Raw genomic sequence first — 16,046 nt, forward strand, 5'->3', positions numbered from 1 at the left:
ACAACAACAGCAGCAGCAGCAGCAGCAAGAAAGACTTTTGCAACGTCGTTGCCCTTGAACAAACATCACATCAACTGCTTCCACTCGACAGCAGCCAAGATGACGAGCACTGAGAAGGGTGTCCATAATCTCACCACGTAAGACATCCAACGCCCATCCACATCCGTCTACAGACAGACTCCTCCTCACCTTCGCCATACCTTTGATTCCCCATTGCGCCTGTTGCTGCTCCCCAGCTAACATCTTCTTCCAAATCCAGCAAAGCAGACTTCGACGCCGCCCTCTCCGAGCCCTCACTCATGATCCTCGACTGCGTACGTCCACTTCCATACCATCAAAACCCCCCTCACCTCCCCGTTTCTCTCTCCGCGCTCCCTTCTCCCGACCCAGAGTCCAACCCTCAAAGATCCATCTACACTACCGCACCCCCTCCCCCCCTTTCAAAACGCCCCCAATCCAACACCTCCCCCCTCCACAGCACCACCACCGACAGCACCGAACAACAACGCTGACGACCAACAGATGGCGACCTGGTGCGGCCCGTGCAAAGTGATCGCGCCCGAGATCGTCAAGATGTCCAACCGGTACCCGGCCGCGCGCTTCTACAAGCTCGACGTCGACGAGCTGCCCGACGTGGCGCAGGAGCTGGGCGTGCGCGCCATGCCGACCTTCATCGTGTTCCGGGGCGGGGAGAAGGTGGGCGAGGTGGTCGGGGCGAACCAGAAGGGGTTGGAGGCGTTGGTGGAGAAGGAGGTTAAGGCTGCTGCTTGAGCGGGGAAAAAAGGGAGGGGGGGTGGGGAATGAGGATGAGAGTGCCTGATGACGGGGTGGGTGGATGGGATAGTAGGGAAGGGGTGAGGGAATGCACAATGAGCTTTGCAGCAAGATGATGGTTTCCGAAACGTGTTTGGGCAACGTGAATGCCACGACTATAAATCTGTCTTCATGATATCAGGCCCCCTTCATAGTCTAAGCCCCCCCCCCCCCCCCTCCCTCCCTCCACCCAGCCCCTCCCCTTCCCCTCCTCCCCTCACCCACAAACACCCCACCCCCCGCCCTTTTCCCCAACACAACCCCCCTCCATCAACAGCCCTCGCAGCCATCCCTTCCCCACCCCACCCCTCCATCCATCCATCCATCCCGCAGCCCCTGCGCGGCTTCCTCTTCCTCCGCCGCGCAATCATACACGTACCTGCACCGCACCCCGACGAGTGACCGCGCGCCCTCGTGGTCCGGAGGAGAGGCTCGAGACGCCCGAGGCCGGCCGGCCGTCCTTTCGAGGTTTTTTGTGCTCGACCCGCGTGCGTTTCGGTCGTGATGCGGCGGAGGAGCATCGGGCCGCGGCGTCGTTTTTGGGCGACTTTGGGGATTGGAGGGGAGGGGGAGGATTCAGCGGATGGGTGGGTGTGTGTGTAGGTGGCGGGGAGGAGGTGAGGGGGGGCGGAGCCAGGGTTCGAGGGGGGGGGGGGGTGGTTTTCGCGGTCCTTGGGCTTGGGGTCGCGGGTTTGGGGGGCGTTTGGGGTATCTTTTTTTGCGATGATTTCTTGGATGGTGGGGGTTTGGGGCTTGTTTGGTGGGGATTTTGATTGATTTTTGTAGGGTTCGGGGACCTTTTTCGATGCGGATGGCGCCGGATTTGGACATGGGGTTCATGGGGATGGGATCACGGGCGTCCTACGCAGGGTCTGGGGTCAGCTTTGGTCTTTAAGTGAAGGATCTGAGGGGTTGAACAGAATCTTTTGCTTCCGTGATATCTTTTAAGACTCAAATATGGGCGACAAAGGAGGAAGCAAGGAACCACGCCGAGAAGTACGTACTTGAGTCGGCTCATTTGCTGTGCGAGCTCGATCGCCTGGTCTGTCGAAGTAGCCAAAGTGGAAGAGGTGAAGATTTGGCCTCTGGCGACCCTGGTGATGGAGCCCGGCAGTTCTACCAGGCCGTGACGGGACCTTACAAGGACGATCTCGCCGTCCTCGACATTGAACTTTGCCGCGGCCTTTTTTTCAATTCAACGAAAAGTGATGGGGCTGCATCCTGCAATACCTTGGACCCCCCCGTCTTAGTCCTGGTGTGACATTGGTAGACTTGTCGGCCTGTTGAAAGCTGCAAAGGGTACTCGGCGTCAGGGGAGTGCAGCAAGGGAATGTAATCAGCAGCTTTTAGAATAGCTCTCCCGGCCCAATTCATTGCTCGACACTGATCCTTAGTCATGGGTGCCCCAGTCTCAAGATCGTGCCCATGGCTCTCGCAATAATCAATATCGGTCAAAAAGACCCCATCGTCGAAAATTCTTGTCTTTCCATGAAGGTATCGTTCTGTGCATGGCCACTGGATGCCTGAACCTCCGGTGATTTTTGAAAAATCATCGCACTGTAGTCTCAAGGTCGTCCATGAAACAGTTGCTTCCAAGCATCCAAGACTTGTGAAGACTAGGTCCATGGTGTAAGTGGGCTACCATCCTTGCATCTAGAGTTCATTCTTTTCGGGAAATCCAGGTAGATCTCGAGGTCAGACTTTGCTTCACCTGGAGGCTCAACGGCCTCGTGAGTAAGATGTACAGTCCGATCAACGTTGGTGAAACAACCGGTTTTCTCTCCCCATTGCGCGGCCATCAAACCACATCTGCTATCGCGGTAGATTCTGTCATGAAGATATCCTGGCAGACAATGAAGACCTTCCCCTTTGTGAGGATCTTCCAAGCTCGAGGTAGATCCGGTAGGCTGACCAAAGGCTTGGTGCCACTGATCCAAAAGATTTCAATAATTCCGCCCTCGATGAAGTTTAGTATCGACTCTACATGAGTAGGCTGATTCCAATGCGGGATCTTGTGATACTCAACATTCCAGATTTCCGCGAGCTCTTGCATATGGTTAGGGATCTCAAAACTCTTGAGTCCTGTATACTCTCCACCGCACCCAGCCTCTCGTTGCTTTGTGCGGTAGGTTGGCCATTCATTTGATAGAGTCCGCGGCCAGGTCGTCCAATGCAGCCGCAGAGCAGATTAACATGATTGACCTGGCAGGCGCTTGCGGTAGCTTGACTGGACTGATATACGCCCTGTAAGACAGTCGAAAGCATGGTACCAATGATCTAGGCTGCTTTGCTAAGCTTTCTTCTGGAATGCCGGTGATTTCTTCCACATATTTGGGATTGTACTTTTCGACACTCTTCGGTAAATCGTCGATACCAATCACGTGCTTTGCGACGTAGTCCTCATCAATCCCACCGATTTCAAATAGCAAATGTTGTATATCGTTCAGTACTGCCATATTTGTTCCATTTTAAGGGAGCCAAACGAACAGTCGTCCGCTTCGCGGTATCTGACAATCGAGGATCTACACCGATGTTTTGGAAGATCAGGAGCTTCCAACCTGTCCAAAATCCTCGACCATAGAACAGCCTGTATTACCGAGGGATGGTGCCCGACAATGGACAGACAATCAGTAATGTCAATGTCAGTATATGACCCAGGTTGACCGTCGAAGCCGAATGACTCCCGCATGGAAGCTGCAGCACTGCTGTACAAAGACGAGTGTTCCCATCCCTGCCAAAGACTTAGCTCTTGACTCTATCATGGTTCAAGCCTAGGGTCATTACATATGCAAAGTGTTCAAGCCAGCCTTACCAATCCTCGCAAGCACGTAGTACCTTTCTAGAAAAAGCTGTCCAGAAGCGTAAAAGCTTATACCATGGTTTATCAATCGCTTCTGTAGATCCTTCGTCTTTTTGACGATAATAAACATGGCTTCATCCCATGATGCGCGCTGTAAATCGCCATTCTTGCGAATCAACGGGTACTGGAGGCGTTCTTTACGAACAGTAGACATCCAGCTTAAGGCGTATCAATGACAACACCCAGAACAGTAAGCCTTCCGAACGAACATACGCATGCAATTCTTTAGGGCCCAGACGCCCATGATTCATACGGTCCTACGCAGATTTCAGGGTTAGTATTTCTTCTTTAACGTAGGAACTTGGATTGGATAGCCTAACGAGTAAAGGGGCTGTTTGATCCCGATATTCGTTTTGCGAATCAAATTTGGCACCGAACAGAGAGGGAACGCGACGAGGTGTACATACCACAGCTCTGCTCTAGACTCCGACTATCTTGCCATCTTTAACCGCGATGTCCAATCCGCAGCCATTGCTAGACAGGTCGTCAATACCGCGGTTCACCTTTGATATGCTAACGCTAAGGCGTAGCACCTACTCTCTTAATGCCTAGCTGCACATGATACAAGCACTCGGTACCCACTTTCCGGGCCTTTCAGTAATCACCTCATCTACCCGCGTCGGCCACTTATGTTTATATGGCGTCCTTGGACCCCATATACCCTCAATAGAATCGCTAGTCTGGTATTCTTCGGGGGCCATGGCAGGTTTGGGGATTGTGCTCGCGACGAGAGGCCCATCGAGGCCGGGTCGGATACAGTCATCGTCGATGCCATTCTTTGATCATGACGTCCGACGGCACGGCTAATATTAATCCTCTATTACCTTTGAATGTGTCCTGGAAACCTAGCGGCGTTTGAGGTCTAGACCCAACGAGCTCTTGGATATTGTACGAGGGTTGGTGACAAAAGTCGTTGCACACTTTGGTAGGGCTTAGCGGGGATCGGTGTGCAACGACTTTTGTCACCAACCCTCGGTAGTGGGGAAATATATCCGAACAAGTGACGTTGTCAGCAACATGCATAGGTCAAAGTTGGGGGCTAGCGACCCGGCCTTCCGGACCCCGCTGATCCCTAGAGGATCTTCCAAAGCCCCCCGGGTGGTGCACCTAAGCGTCCAGGATCCCCCTAGTAGCTCACACGCTGAGTCCACCTCATCAAGATTTGGTGTAAGTTTAGAGCCTGCCTTGCTGCGACCCTTGATTCTCGCCATGACGTTCTCAAATGAATAGATAAAGGCACCAGCCTATATATCATGAGACGCCTATGAGATTCATCGACGTTCACGCATCAGAAGCAAGAACAGGAAGCGCAATGACACACAACATCAAGCCACTCTTCATTGCTGGAGGATTCTCTACCCGCAAGGGAACACCTAAGCACCTTATGCCGCATAGCGATGGGAGACCAGCATACCAACATACTCTTGAACATTTGGTGAACGCTCTCCCCCTTACAGACACCTTCTACATCTCGTTGCGCGATGAGGACCAGACTTTAGAGATGGATCTAGCAGGTTCTCACAAAATATCAAAGCACATCGAACCCATCTACGACTCCACAAGCGTCCCTTTGGGCCCTGTGGCGGGGCTCATCGCTGCACACATCTGCGCACCTTCGGCCACATGGCTCATTGTCGGCTGTGACTATCCACTCTTGACAGCACACACACTCCAGCAATTAATGAGGGAGTACGTCCCGCCTGTGACATGCTTTGGTAATGAGCAAGGTCTGTTAGAACCTCTTCTTGCAATATGGAGCCCACGAGCATTAGGAAGACTTGCAGAGAACGTAGCTGCGGGAAAGTGCGGTCCTAGCATGACTGTTGAGGAGTTGGACGGGAAGATTCTGACTCCACACGACGAAAATTGGATTTTTGGCGCCAATACTACAGAGGATTGGGGTGCTGCAATGAGCATTGCAAAGCTGGGAGCGAACCCTTCGGCTTGATTCCGCGGCATGCGGCTTGGAGGAGCTTCATCCATACCGTTTCACGGTATCCATTGCGGCAGAGCAAACCATTTCATAGACGCAAATATCCAGCAAGGACCGGCTGCAGAACGCAGTGGTTCAGAACTTGAGTTCTGATCCGTTGAATCTCTCTTTGGGGTGTCGCCACCAATGGAGGATGGCAGCGACGAATAGCAGTCCGCCCAAGTACCACGCGAGATCTGCTCTGGACCTTTAGGGGCAACGACCCAGCAATTGGCGGAAAGCAATGGTCTGACCTCATTTGATCCTTGGTCCTTACTCAGGGTGACTTGGCTTGTTGTACCGTCGATTATTCCATGCCAGAACAAGCGTAGATGGCTTGGCTTTCTGACGGCTTTGCGAACGGCGTCTGAGGAATTGGACCGCTGTGATGGAGAGCCAAGAACGTTGAGCTGTGCACGATGGGCTTTTCGTCCGGTTGCCCGTGGAAGAATCGGAGATGTGGCATGACTAGGAAATTGAAGCAGCCAACAGTGGTCAGGCGATTCCCTGGCAAGCAAAAGAAGGGATCCTTCTCGCTGCTCTGCGATCCCATCTCTCTGTCTTCATGGGCGTGGAGGCCATACTATTCTTGACGTCTTGTCCGTGTGGTGAAAGCATAGCAAAGAGGACAGGATGTCTAGGCCTGATGGCAACCTTACGGAAACGTGTTTTGGCTTCGAAGTCGGTGAGGCCCTGGCGGATGAAGTCAAACTTCCTAACGGACACTGCTCCTGTCGTATTGAAAGCGTCGTACGAGCCTGTAGCTAGAGCCTTTTCTATAACCTCTTCAAACCTCCCTTGATCGTCTTCCACGACTCTCAAATACGCGGCATCTATGCCCAGGTGTCTCAATGCTGCTTGGAAGTACGGTCCATTGCTATCCCTGTATGATGTGGCTTATCAATAAGACTCCTGTAACTCAGCAACTCCGTTGGGCTACACCACATGGTCCAGAATGCGTTTCAGACTACAATGTTAGTGATCTGTAAACACCAGCGTGAAACACAAGTTGTAGCATACGAAGCCTGGCTTTGCTGTGAAGTGAAGCGATGAAGTGGAAGTCTATGGCGGTGGGGGGAATAGGATCCCGCCCGCCTTGCTTCAGCCTAAGAACGATTAGTCGGGCAGTGCCCCCGGGAGTGCACCTAATTTTCTCCGATGAGGTCTACCAAACATTAAACAGGCACAAGGTACAGATGGGTTGAAATATGGATTTGTTTCAATACTCTCGCAGCTGTTGACAATAATGAAATTCCCTTCCCTAAGTACGTACATGAAACAAATCCTATGCTTACTTCCCATACCTCAAAACAGACCAATAAGCCTCAGCTTCAAACATCCACGCAGGCCAACAACAATTTTCAAAATTGATAACGAGCAAAACAATCCATCCTTCCAATATCCCTTCGCTTGTCTTCCGAGCGTCTCTCTTTCCTCCGCGTGATGCTCATACGAAAGGCCATAAGAAAGCGACGGCGATCGCAATGACGAGCAGATAGTGGGAAGTATGACCCTTTGCCTCGTGCTGCACTGGTGGCGAAGCAAGCGCATCCCCCAGAGCAGCTGCTCCGAGGGCGACAGTGACTGTGACAGGAGAGTCAAAATGTGTCATTCGCGAGGCTGCGGATCCTTCACGCTTCACTATCTCCCTAACAGCGCGCTCGTTGTTGAAATCCTCCTCAAGCGACCTAGCTTCTGAGAGCGAGGTGTTCCTCGTATGAGTATTTCCGTTCTCGGTCGACACGGCTTCGGGAGAAGAGGAAGTGATTGAGACCGACGTATTCCGCGTGTGAGTATATCCGCTCTCTGTCGAGGTTTCCTCCGAAGAGAACGAGGTGTTTCGCGAATGAGTCTTGCTGCTCTCGGCTGAAAGTGGCTTTGCTACAGCGCGCTCTGCCGAGCTGAAGGCTTGCTTGCGAGCAGGGAGACGTGTCCGATGGCTACCGTGCATGAAGTTGGGGTTCCAAGGCAATCTGGGGGCAGTAGGCGGCCTAATTCTCTGAATTGGAGTTTGAGAGTTCTCCTGGATAGGAGATAAGACCACTAATTTGGACCGTACAGGCGTCCAAGACACTTCTTCGTCTTCGAAGTTGGTTGCTCGATCAGCAACCGTGAATTTCGCTTTCGCATTTGCCAACACCAGGGCCTGATAGAAAGCTGTCTGCGCAGCAGCTGGCGCTTCCTCAGTCCTAGAGTCGAAGACGCTGACGTCGTCGCCTTGACTGTTCAAATCCTTAGTCACATACTGGGGACAGTGCTTGCCAGGAGATCTAAAGCCACCTTTACCGTCATCTTCCCACACTCCAAGGGTCTCAACCGCCTCAGGGCTCTGAGGAGGAGTTTTCGGTTGGTCCAGCGCCGAAGAGAACATCTTCATAGGCGACAGATTGCGCCCTGATGGTATAGGCGACTCCCGAGTATCTGTGGAATCCGTGGTGCTAGGAATACCACCCCACCTAGGCATCGGATTGTCAACGGAATCTGAGAAGAGGAGAGTCGCCCCATCACTCTCAGCCAGGATAGCGTATGCTATGTCAGGAACTGCACCAGTGCCAAGAAAAGTCATACCCCTCGTGGCCCGTGGAATACCATAGCCATCCATCATTTTCCCAACGGCGCCAGGTCCAAGCAGAGTCATCATGCCACTCGTAGTAAATGGGATGACGCCTTGTCCGGACATGAATTTCTGGGCGAGGACGCCAGGTCCGAGCAACATGGCGACATGCTCGTCAAATTCTGGATCCACTATCGTCCGGTCTAGAGTATAGGCGAGATTGAATCGCTCAGCACAGTCAGGTATCATGGCCAGGGAATCCACATCGAGTCCTGGATCGCGCTCTTTCTCTTCACTCTCTTCGCCAATAGTGTTGTGGTTCCACTCGCCGCGCATGATACGCTGGGGGAAAGAAGACCAATGGGCGAGCTCAGAATTCGCAACCCTGTGCACAGGCGGCGGTGCCGCTTCCAGTTCAAGATCTGTTTGGACCTGTTTCGAAAGAAGACGTTCCGACGGTACTGGTGACTCCGAAGTCTCTATGAAATCTGCAGTGCGAAGAACACTGCCTTGTCCGGATACCATCTTTGAGGCGTTGGGGTTAGGTCCAAGCACTTCCGCAAGATACTGATCCGGTTCTGAATCAACCGGAGCCACATTTGCTTTGCGGGTGTCACGTAAAGCACCCACATCGTCGTGTGTCACTGTTTGGAAGTCTGGAGGGTTTGATTTGTCCGAGTTCTCTGCAGCCTTCTCCGCTGCTTCTCTGACAAGCTGCTTGAGTACCGATTTCAAGGACCATTGCGCATTATCCTCGACGGGCGCTTGTACCAAATCTTTGGGGGGCTTCTCGGCAGCCGGCGACTTGATGACCATGAGGCTTGTGGACGTATTGACGTAATTTACTGTCTCGTGATCAACGGCTAGCTCCTCGTCCAACTCAGTCTCTGCCTCTGAAGATTCGTCTTCGATCTCATCAGCACCTGCTTCATTCGGTGTCTCTTCAAGGGCATTTGCGGGCTCCGCTTTGAAAGGCATGTCAATCACCAGGATGTCCGCAGTCTCGTATTTCTCCAAGACCTCGAACACTCTGGGTTTTCCCATTCCCTTGAAGGAATACACACGCACAGTGCCGTTGTCAACCAAGCGGAGATTTGTAGAGCTGCGACTCTCCGAGGTCTTCCATTCCCGCCCTTGCTTCAATCTTAAAGAACGCTGACCAGTGCCATCGTCGTTCACGTTGATATCTCCAACGTACGGTGTAATGAAGTATGGTCGCTGCAGACCGTGGAACGTGTTTGCGGCTGAGGACGCATTTAACATTGCTTCACGGGTTTCTGTGCTCATGACTTCCGGTATCTCTTGGTCGGAATCATATTCATCCCATATCCAAGTACCACAAGGCAGATATCGGATGGTGGTCTGGCCAGTGACAAAATCGCGGAGTGCTCTTGAATTCTGCCTTGCATCAGGGATCTCCACGCCTCGGTCCAAAGTACACGGGTCCACCCATTTTGCTGCCTGCGATGATACAACTGCCTTCCAGCTAACACCGTCTTCGATCTGCTTCTTCCGATAGCTTGCGATTACAGCCCAATATGAGACTGCCGAGGGATTCCGAGAATCTTGGAAGACAGGCTGGTCGATCAAGTTGAAGTGATGAACGGGAAATCCAACTCGAAGGTCTTGAGGCCTCTCAACAACAGCCTGGGGCTTGCTACCGAGACCAAGCAACTCCCGAAACACAGCGTCGGAGTCATTTTCGAACAAAGATCGTCGTGGCAGGAAGCCTTTTGGACACCCTTGCGCGTACCACGTACCATTGATGGATACCTTAATAAAGTTCCAGTATTCATTGGCTTCAACCACAATCCTGGGTACGAACGGGTGAGCCTGTATCATGTACTCGACGTGGTCTGCATATTCTGATGGAATATACTGTGTCTGTGCGAGACGGCTCCCAATGACGTGAGAAGCGATGGTCGACGGCTCTGCATAGACTTCTTCATCGTCCAGTTCAGTGGCTCCCTGGTTGAATACGGCGGTCAAGTCAATATCCTCCAGTCGGTGTGGCTGCCAAGCACTATCGCTCGATGGCTGGTCTTGAGCCGGGACACTAGATCCAGCCGCTACATTTGTGCCCGTGGTGGCCGAAATGGACTGGACGACCATTGATGGAGCACTCATCTTTGGTCTCAGGTATAGCTCTCCTGAAGCGCTATCAATTGCAATCTCAACGTCTAACTCATCGGATACTGGAGGAAATTGCTGAATCTTGGGCGCGTCTGTGGCATGCTGCTTTCCCTTGGCTTCGAGTACGAGATCGAGAGGGAAGAGTCGCGAATGCGTCCGCCCAACGAGCTCGATGCGTACGACATCGAGAGCGTCAAAGCATTGAGAGATGTAGGTCTCGTTGGTGTAGAATGATGGCAAAGCTTCGACAGGCTTTGACGTGAGCGGAGCCGAGGTAAGAGATGATTGGACGTTGTTACTAACATCCTCTGCCACATCGATTTGGCCTTCCTGAGTCATGACAAGACCATTTCTAGGAGCAGGAAATTTCTCGAGGTAAGGTGATTCACCATCCTGGATCTCGTCCCAGTGGAGGAGTTGCCGGTCTGAAATTCTCAGACCCCAAGACAGACGACGAAAAACAGTCTGTTCTTGGTCATCGGTCTTGCCTAGGTCATCGTGTTTTTGAACCTCCAATGCGAGCGCTTTGGTTGTGTAACTGGGCTTCCCTGGCGCGATGGGAACCCGCGGTAAGTTCGCCAATGCCGACTTCCAGAATGGCAACGTTGAGACAGTCGACGACGCGGGACTAGTAGGGACGGTTGACGTAGGATCTCCGTTACCCTGGCTTCCAGCGCTTGATCGCCGAGATATGCTCGAGTTGTCCGACAACTGTGTGTCGACTGAAGATTCAATATACTCTTGTGCTTGTGCAGCGGCATCAGAAACTTCGGCTCCGATGGAACTAGAGGCCGCTGAACCCCCAGACACGACGTGGATAATTGACTGGGTGAAATTGGAAAGTCTTGATTGATCATCCGCTGTTTGCTGACCTACGACACGTCCGAACCCTGTGATGGAGCTGTCCGATCCGGCAGGAGTAGAGATTGTCTGATCGTGGACATGCTCGACCTCGTCGACTTCACTGTCTTGTCCAAACATGCCGAATTGGATCTGACGGACGATGTTGCGAACAGGCCTAGCTTGGGCGATGGAGCTTTCCCACTCATATACTTTGGACGGAGTCTTGCGAGTCTGTCGCTTTGGCACTGTCATCATCTCTCCGTTTGAGAACTCGACGTCGTGACTGGAGAAGTTGGCATTTGACAACCTGATCAACGGCAAACCTGTTTGAAGAGCTGCCTTTCGGAGGGTGACGTGATGTACCCCGGTGGTGTCGTCCAAGTCCACACTGTAACATTGCGACCTTGCCTCTGGGAGCTTGGAGGGAACTAGGAAGGTAGCTCCATCGATGAAGGTGTTCCCCTTCCAGAAGCAAGCGTCCACATGATAATGTATAGACGCTAGAGATTGACCATCCTCGAAGAATGCAGGCTGCATCAATTAGCTGGTATCCTATCATATTGATGATATCTTTGAATTCTTACCTTGGGCCCATAGACAATTGAACAGTTGAAATCTGCCGAGACATAGCCATACTTCTTCATCACCTGATGAAACAAAGATGGCTGGATTATTGGGATCCAGCTTGGCTGAGTTATTGAGTCAGCCATACCTGTAATGATAGAAGTTGTTGTTTTTGATTGACACATGGTATTTGGACGAGGTCTATACGCAAGTATGAGGAGGATGGATCGATGGATGTTGACAGACTGTATCCTCCTTGATGTGTGTTGACGGTAAAGTGTCGACCACAATCAGAGAGCTTCACAGATGCAACTTCGAGTGATGATGCAGTGCAGTGTAAGAGGGTGTTAAAAAAAGGTTCAGATATGTCTGTGAGCGAGTGTTGTTGGATGCTGTGATGGTTTGACCACCAAAACAGTATGCACAACAGAGCGGTCACCACGAGCAGACAGCCTCGCCTGTTGCAATATCGAAAGACGAAGCAGAGCAGTCAACTAAGATCAGAGTATGAAAGCCTGAACCTCGGATATGCCTCAAAGTCTTGGTGCTGGGAGTAGAAAGATGTCTATGAACGGTTGAAAACTTGCTGTTGAAGCATGGAGAAAGAACGAAGTTGTACTGCAGGAGGGGTTCAAATATGTGGAATTTAAGAAGGGTTCACGCTGTGTTCGACTCGTGGCCAATCAGGTTGCAGAAAGGAGTGAAGATATCGAGGTGTTGAGAGCATACCTGTGTCAACAGTCCAAAGGAAGTTTGCCCTCTCCTCTACAGCCCTACCATCTCCGCAGCAGAACATTCCTAACACATCCTCTCTGGGGGCCTACACCTCTTGTCCACCAACTCCATGAGTGAATGCGTCTGCCAGCACGATCGTCCATGCTCCAAAACCAGGGGCAGAAGGATTGCAGAGCTAGGGGTACTCAGACCAGTGCTCGAAACGACATTGAGAAGCAAAGGTTTCTTCCGGTACGCATGAAGGCGAACATAGCCTTGCAGCATACTCTATCGCAGAAGAGTAGGACCCTCGTTCATAAGGTCGAAGCTCTATCCGAGATCAGCTTGCTCAAGTGGCGACTGAAGGGCTTTTTGGCGGGTATGAAGCTGATGTTCTGGTGCTGCCCAATGGACATCAAACCGCTATGGCGTCGCCTTTTAGCAGGGAGTGGGATTCCGGGGAAACGGAGCTGACCTCGTGCTTGCGACAGTCATCGCACGAACATCTCATAGTCGACAACATCTCGAGGCTGCAAGCTCAGCTTCCTGCTTGCCCATTAATCAGATATACAGCGACACTATCTCAAATATTAGCTTTCTCAACAAGGTAGTGATCATGATACTGACCCTCTTCCTGTGACACTTGTTGCATCCGGTATTTCTAAGTTGCAGAGACTTTACGCCCTTATCAACGCTCATGAATACAACAGACGTATTTGTATATAAATGTTGCTTCTCGTGCATATGGACAAGAAGAAGAAGAAGAAGAAGAAGAAGAAGAAGAAGAAATGTCTACGCATATTTAAAGAGCGCGATGGCGGCCACGAAATTACGACTCAGTTCATCGAAATTGCCAGCCCCCTCAATTCACAAGCCAAGGAGCACTAGATTGCGAAAGAATGCAGGGGAAATAAATTCATTGGGCGAAATGAGAGAAGACGGTATTGCATGACTGGAAATGAGCCAAGGCCCTTGGCATGGCTATGGTGTATATGAATGATGACGGTAGGTTTGCCTTCCTTTTCATGGACCTTGTCTTGAGTTCCTAGTTGCTTGTGATTACATTTGATCCTGCCACTTATTGCCGTCCATCCCCTGTGAAGGTAGACGAATTGTACACTTTTGTCGTCAAGTAGGGCTATCAATTGGTGGAGGTATAAATTAGTAGTTTGCCCATTCATTGGGATTAATGAACGATGCATAGAGAGTGTCATTGGACGCCGAAATTCCCAAAGGCTTGAATCGAGACCCTACATACCCTTGCTACGTTATTTCACCGTAATTTGCGCCCTCAACTTACCAAGGGCAAGGCGTAGACGACGTGCTTGAATTTCTTGTTTGCAATCGAAAATAAGCGACTTTACGCGTTTAGCGATCTGCCCAATCAAGATCTTTGTCGGTGACGATATCTTGTATTTGCTCAGTGCTACGAGACTACGAGTATCCCGCCACTTTCAATTGCCCCATACATCCAATTGAGCGCGACTACATTCTCACATGATTCCTAGAGCTGTTCGCCGCAACCTCCTGTTCTTTCATGACTTTCTGAAGCCTCAATCCCAGAGCTCACGAGTATTTCTTCCCAACATACCCCTCATTTCGCACACCGCAAGACAAACAATGGCTACCGCAATGGCGAAACGCCTCGAGGGCAAGACAATCCTTGTGACAGGAGCATCATCTGGGATTGGCAAAAGCACAGGTCTCGGCGCAACCTCAATTTTCGACAACCACCACGCTGACGAAATCCAGCAATGGAATTCGCTCGAACCTCGCCTAAAAGTCTCAAGCTGGTTCTGACTGCGCGGAGGATTGATACTTTGAAAGTGATTGCAGAAGAGATCAAGGAAGAAGTTGGCTCAGGGGTCCAGGTACTGCCAGTGAAGTTGGACGTCAGCAACCCGAGTGAGGTGAAGGGCTTTGTAGATTCATTGCCGGCACAATTCAGGGACATTGATGTCTTGGTAAACAATGCGTACGTCTCAAAAGTGGCTATGCATAAATTTGAAGAACAAATGCTGATGACTACCTTTAAGTGGTCTTGTCAAAGGCACAGCAAAGGCTCCAGACATAGCTGATGAAGACATCGATGTCATGTTCTCCACCAACGTCACTGGCTTGATCAACATGACTCAAGCCATTCTTCCCATCTACAAGAAGCGTGAGGATGGAGGACGAGGAGACATAATCAACATTGGGTCGATAGCGGGCAGAGAAGCATACCCTGGCGGCTCGATCTACTGCGCAACAAAGGCGGCCATACGAAGTTTCACAGATGCCATGCGAAGAGAGCTGGTTGCTACGAGGATAAGAGTGATGGAAGTAGATCCAGGCCAAGTGGAGACCGAGTTTTCCGTCGTACGGTTTTATGGCGATAAAGCCAAAGCAGACGCGGTCTATGCGTAGGTATATTACCGTTTGCCAGTCCACAAGAAGCTAATTTCTCGGCAGCGGCTGCGAACCACTCACTCCTGATGATATTGCCGAAGTCGTGGTATTCAATGCAGCGAGAAGGGAAAATGTTGTCGTAGCTGATACGCTTATCTTTCCAAATCACCAGGTAAGGGTTGCTGCGCCCATCTCCTTTCATGTGATGCTTGCCATCACGGCAATGTTTGCTGATTTCTCTTCAGGCCGCGGCCACGGTCATGCACAAGAAGTCGTGACACTCGTGTTGAGCTAATCTTTGATAGGCTGGTACTGGTGGCGCGATGTACAAGAGGCCGTCATAGATCCAAACACGTATAAACTTGATTAAAGGCTATTGCTCGCCACCTAACTTCTCTTCGATCTTCTCCAGGTCTTCAGCCTCGGCCATCTCAATGACCTTCCCCGTTTCTGCGGTATTTCTCATCAACTCCTTTGCTCCGGCATAGAGCATTCGTAGCTCCGCATTGCAGGTAACCGGGAGATAGTAGAGCAGTACATAGGGTACCGAAAGACGACCAGATGGCTAGCTTTGTGTAAACGAGCAGTCTTCAATCTGGACCAACGGCAGAACGGACCAGATTCAGGGGATAGCTGAGCAGAACATAGCGTGGCGAGTGATCTGGCAGCTCATCTGCTAACTCTTGCATGTTGGTATAAATTTCATCATCGACTTGTGCGATCTCCAAGGTGTGCTTATCGATCTGGTCTAGTTTGTAGAAAGCGGTCAGCTGATTGTTTCTCCATGTGGCGGCTGACTTGGTGTCCATACGGTGTGAGGGCATTTCAGAACGTACAGATCACCGCTTGGGGGTCCTTTGCTCTTGAAGTCCCTAATCTAAACTTCCGCAGCTTCTCTTTGGTCTCAGGTGAAAATGTGTACAACCGTGATTCCGAAGACTGCAACGGTCAGCTTAATGAAAGGTGCGCGCGGCAGCTCTGGCTCACCATATTCGATAAATATCAAGAACAGCGTCTCCCAAGGTATTAATTCTAGGATATGAGCAGCTGATGACAGTGCAGTTCTGAAGAGCTGCCCGCGTCAGATCCTCCTTTAGATTCATGAGATCCGATAAATCCGAGAAACCTTGGCGATCTCGGCAGATCTCGCCCCGCGTACTGCTGCATCTTGACTTTGATGACATATATAATGTCCATGTACTCCA

General features: G+C 51.2%; 7 protein-coding genes across 7 annotated transcripts; 3 read left to right on the forward strand and 4 right to left on the reverse strand.

The window, feature by feature from the left end:
* Window positions 1-99: 99 nt before the first annotated feature.
* On the forward strand, window positions 100-771 carry HO133_007256 (uncharacterized protein; the record flags this gene model as incomplete). Its single annotated transcript, XM_037298148.1, has 3 exons — window positions 100-137; window positions 260-314; window positions 523-771. 3 exons carry the CDS (start codon window positions 100-102, stop codon window positions 769-771), a joined length of 342 nt encoding a protein of 113 aa, XP_037156783.1.
* Window positions 772-2,611: 1,840 nt separating this feature from the next.
* HO133_007257 (uncharacterized protein) lies at window positions 2,612-3,269 on the reverse strand (the record flags this gene model as incomplete). The annotated part of the gene is made up of 2 exons (XM_037298149.1): window positions 2,612-2,929; window positions 3,084-3,269. 2 exons carry the CDS (start codon window positions 3,267-3,269, stop codon window positions 2,612-2,614), a joined length of 504 nt encoding a protein of 167 aa, XP_037156784.1.
* Window positions 3,270-4,937: 1,668 nt separating this feature from the next.
* Window positions 4,938-5,621, forward strand: HO133_007258 (uncharacterized protein; the record flags this gene model as incomplete). The annotated part of the gene is made up of 1 exon (XM_037298150.1): window positions 4,938-5,621. The coding sequence occupies one exon, from the start codon at window positions 4,938-4,940 to the stop codon at window positions 5,619-5,621; it is 684 nt and encodes a 227-aa protein (XP_037156785.1).
* Window positions 5,622-5,662: 41 nt separating this feature from the next.
* Window positions 5,663-6,984, reverse strand: HO133_007259 (uncharacterized protein; the record flags this gene model as incomplete). Its single annotated transcript, XM_037298151.1, has 3 exons — window positions 5,663-6,186; window positions 6,230-6,528; window positions 6,950-6,984. The coding sequence occupies 3 exons, from the start codon at window positions 6,982-6,984 to the stop codon at window positions 5,663-5,665; spliced, it is 858 nt and encodes a 285-aa protein (XP_037156786.1).
* Window positions 6,985-7,092: 108 nt separating this feature from the next.
* HO133_007260 (uncharacterized protein) lies at window positions 7,093-11,885 on the reverse strand (the record flags this gene model as incomplete). Its single annotated transcript, XM_037298152.1, has 2 exons — window positions 7,093-11,706; window positions 11,760-11,885. The coding sequence occupies 2 exons, from the start codon at window positions 11,883-11,885 to the stop codon at window positions 7,093-7,095; spliced, it is 4,740 nt and encodes a 1,579-aa protein (XP_037156787.1).
* A 2,188-nt stretch (window positions 11,886-14,073) lies between these two features.
* On the forward strand, window positions 14,074-15,119 carry HO133_007261 (uncharacterized protein; the record flags this gene model as incomplete). Its single annotated transcript, XM_037298153.1, has 5 exons — window positions 14,074-14,155; window positions 14,206-14,428; window positions 14,490-14,855; window positions 14,905-15,013; window positions 15,087-15,119. The coding sequence occupies 5 exons, from the start codon at window positions 14,074-14,076 to the stop codon at window positions 15,117-15,119; spliced, it is 813 nt and encodes a 270-aa protein (XP_037156788.1).
* Window positions 15,120-15,214: 95 nt separating this feature from the next.
* Window positions 15,215-15,831, reverse strand: HO133_007262 (uncharacterized protein; the record flags this gene model as incomplete). The annotated part of the gene is made up of 4 exons (XM_037298154.1): window positions 15,215-15,406; window positions 15,459-15,589; window positions 15,678-15,780; window positions 15,829-15,831. 4 exons carry the CDS (start codon window positions 15,829-15,831, stop codon window positions 15,215-15,217), a joined length of 429 nt encoding a protein of 142 aa, XP_037156789.1.
* Window positions 15,832-16,046: the final 215 nt, after the last annotated feature.

The sequence above is a fragment of the Letharia lupina genome, assembly GCF_014066315.1.
Source record: "Letharia lupina isolate WasteWater1 chromosome Unknown contig_3, whole genome shotgun sequence".
NCBI lineage: Eukaryota > Fungi > Ascomycota > Lecanoromycetes > Lecanorales > Parmeliaceae > Letharia > Letharia lupina.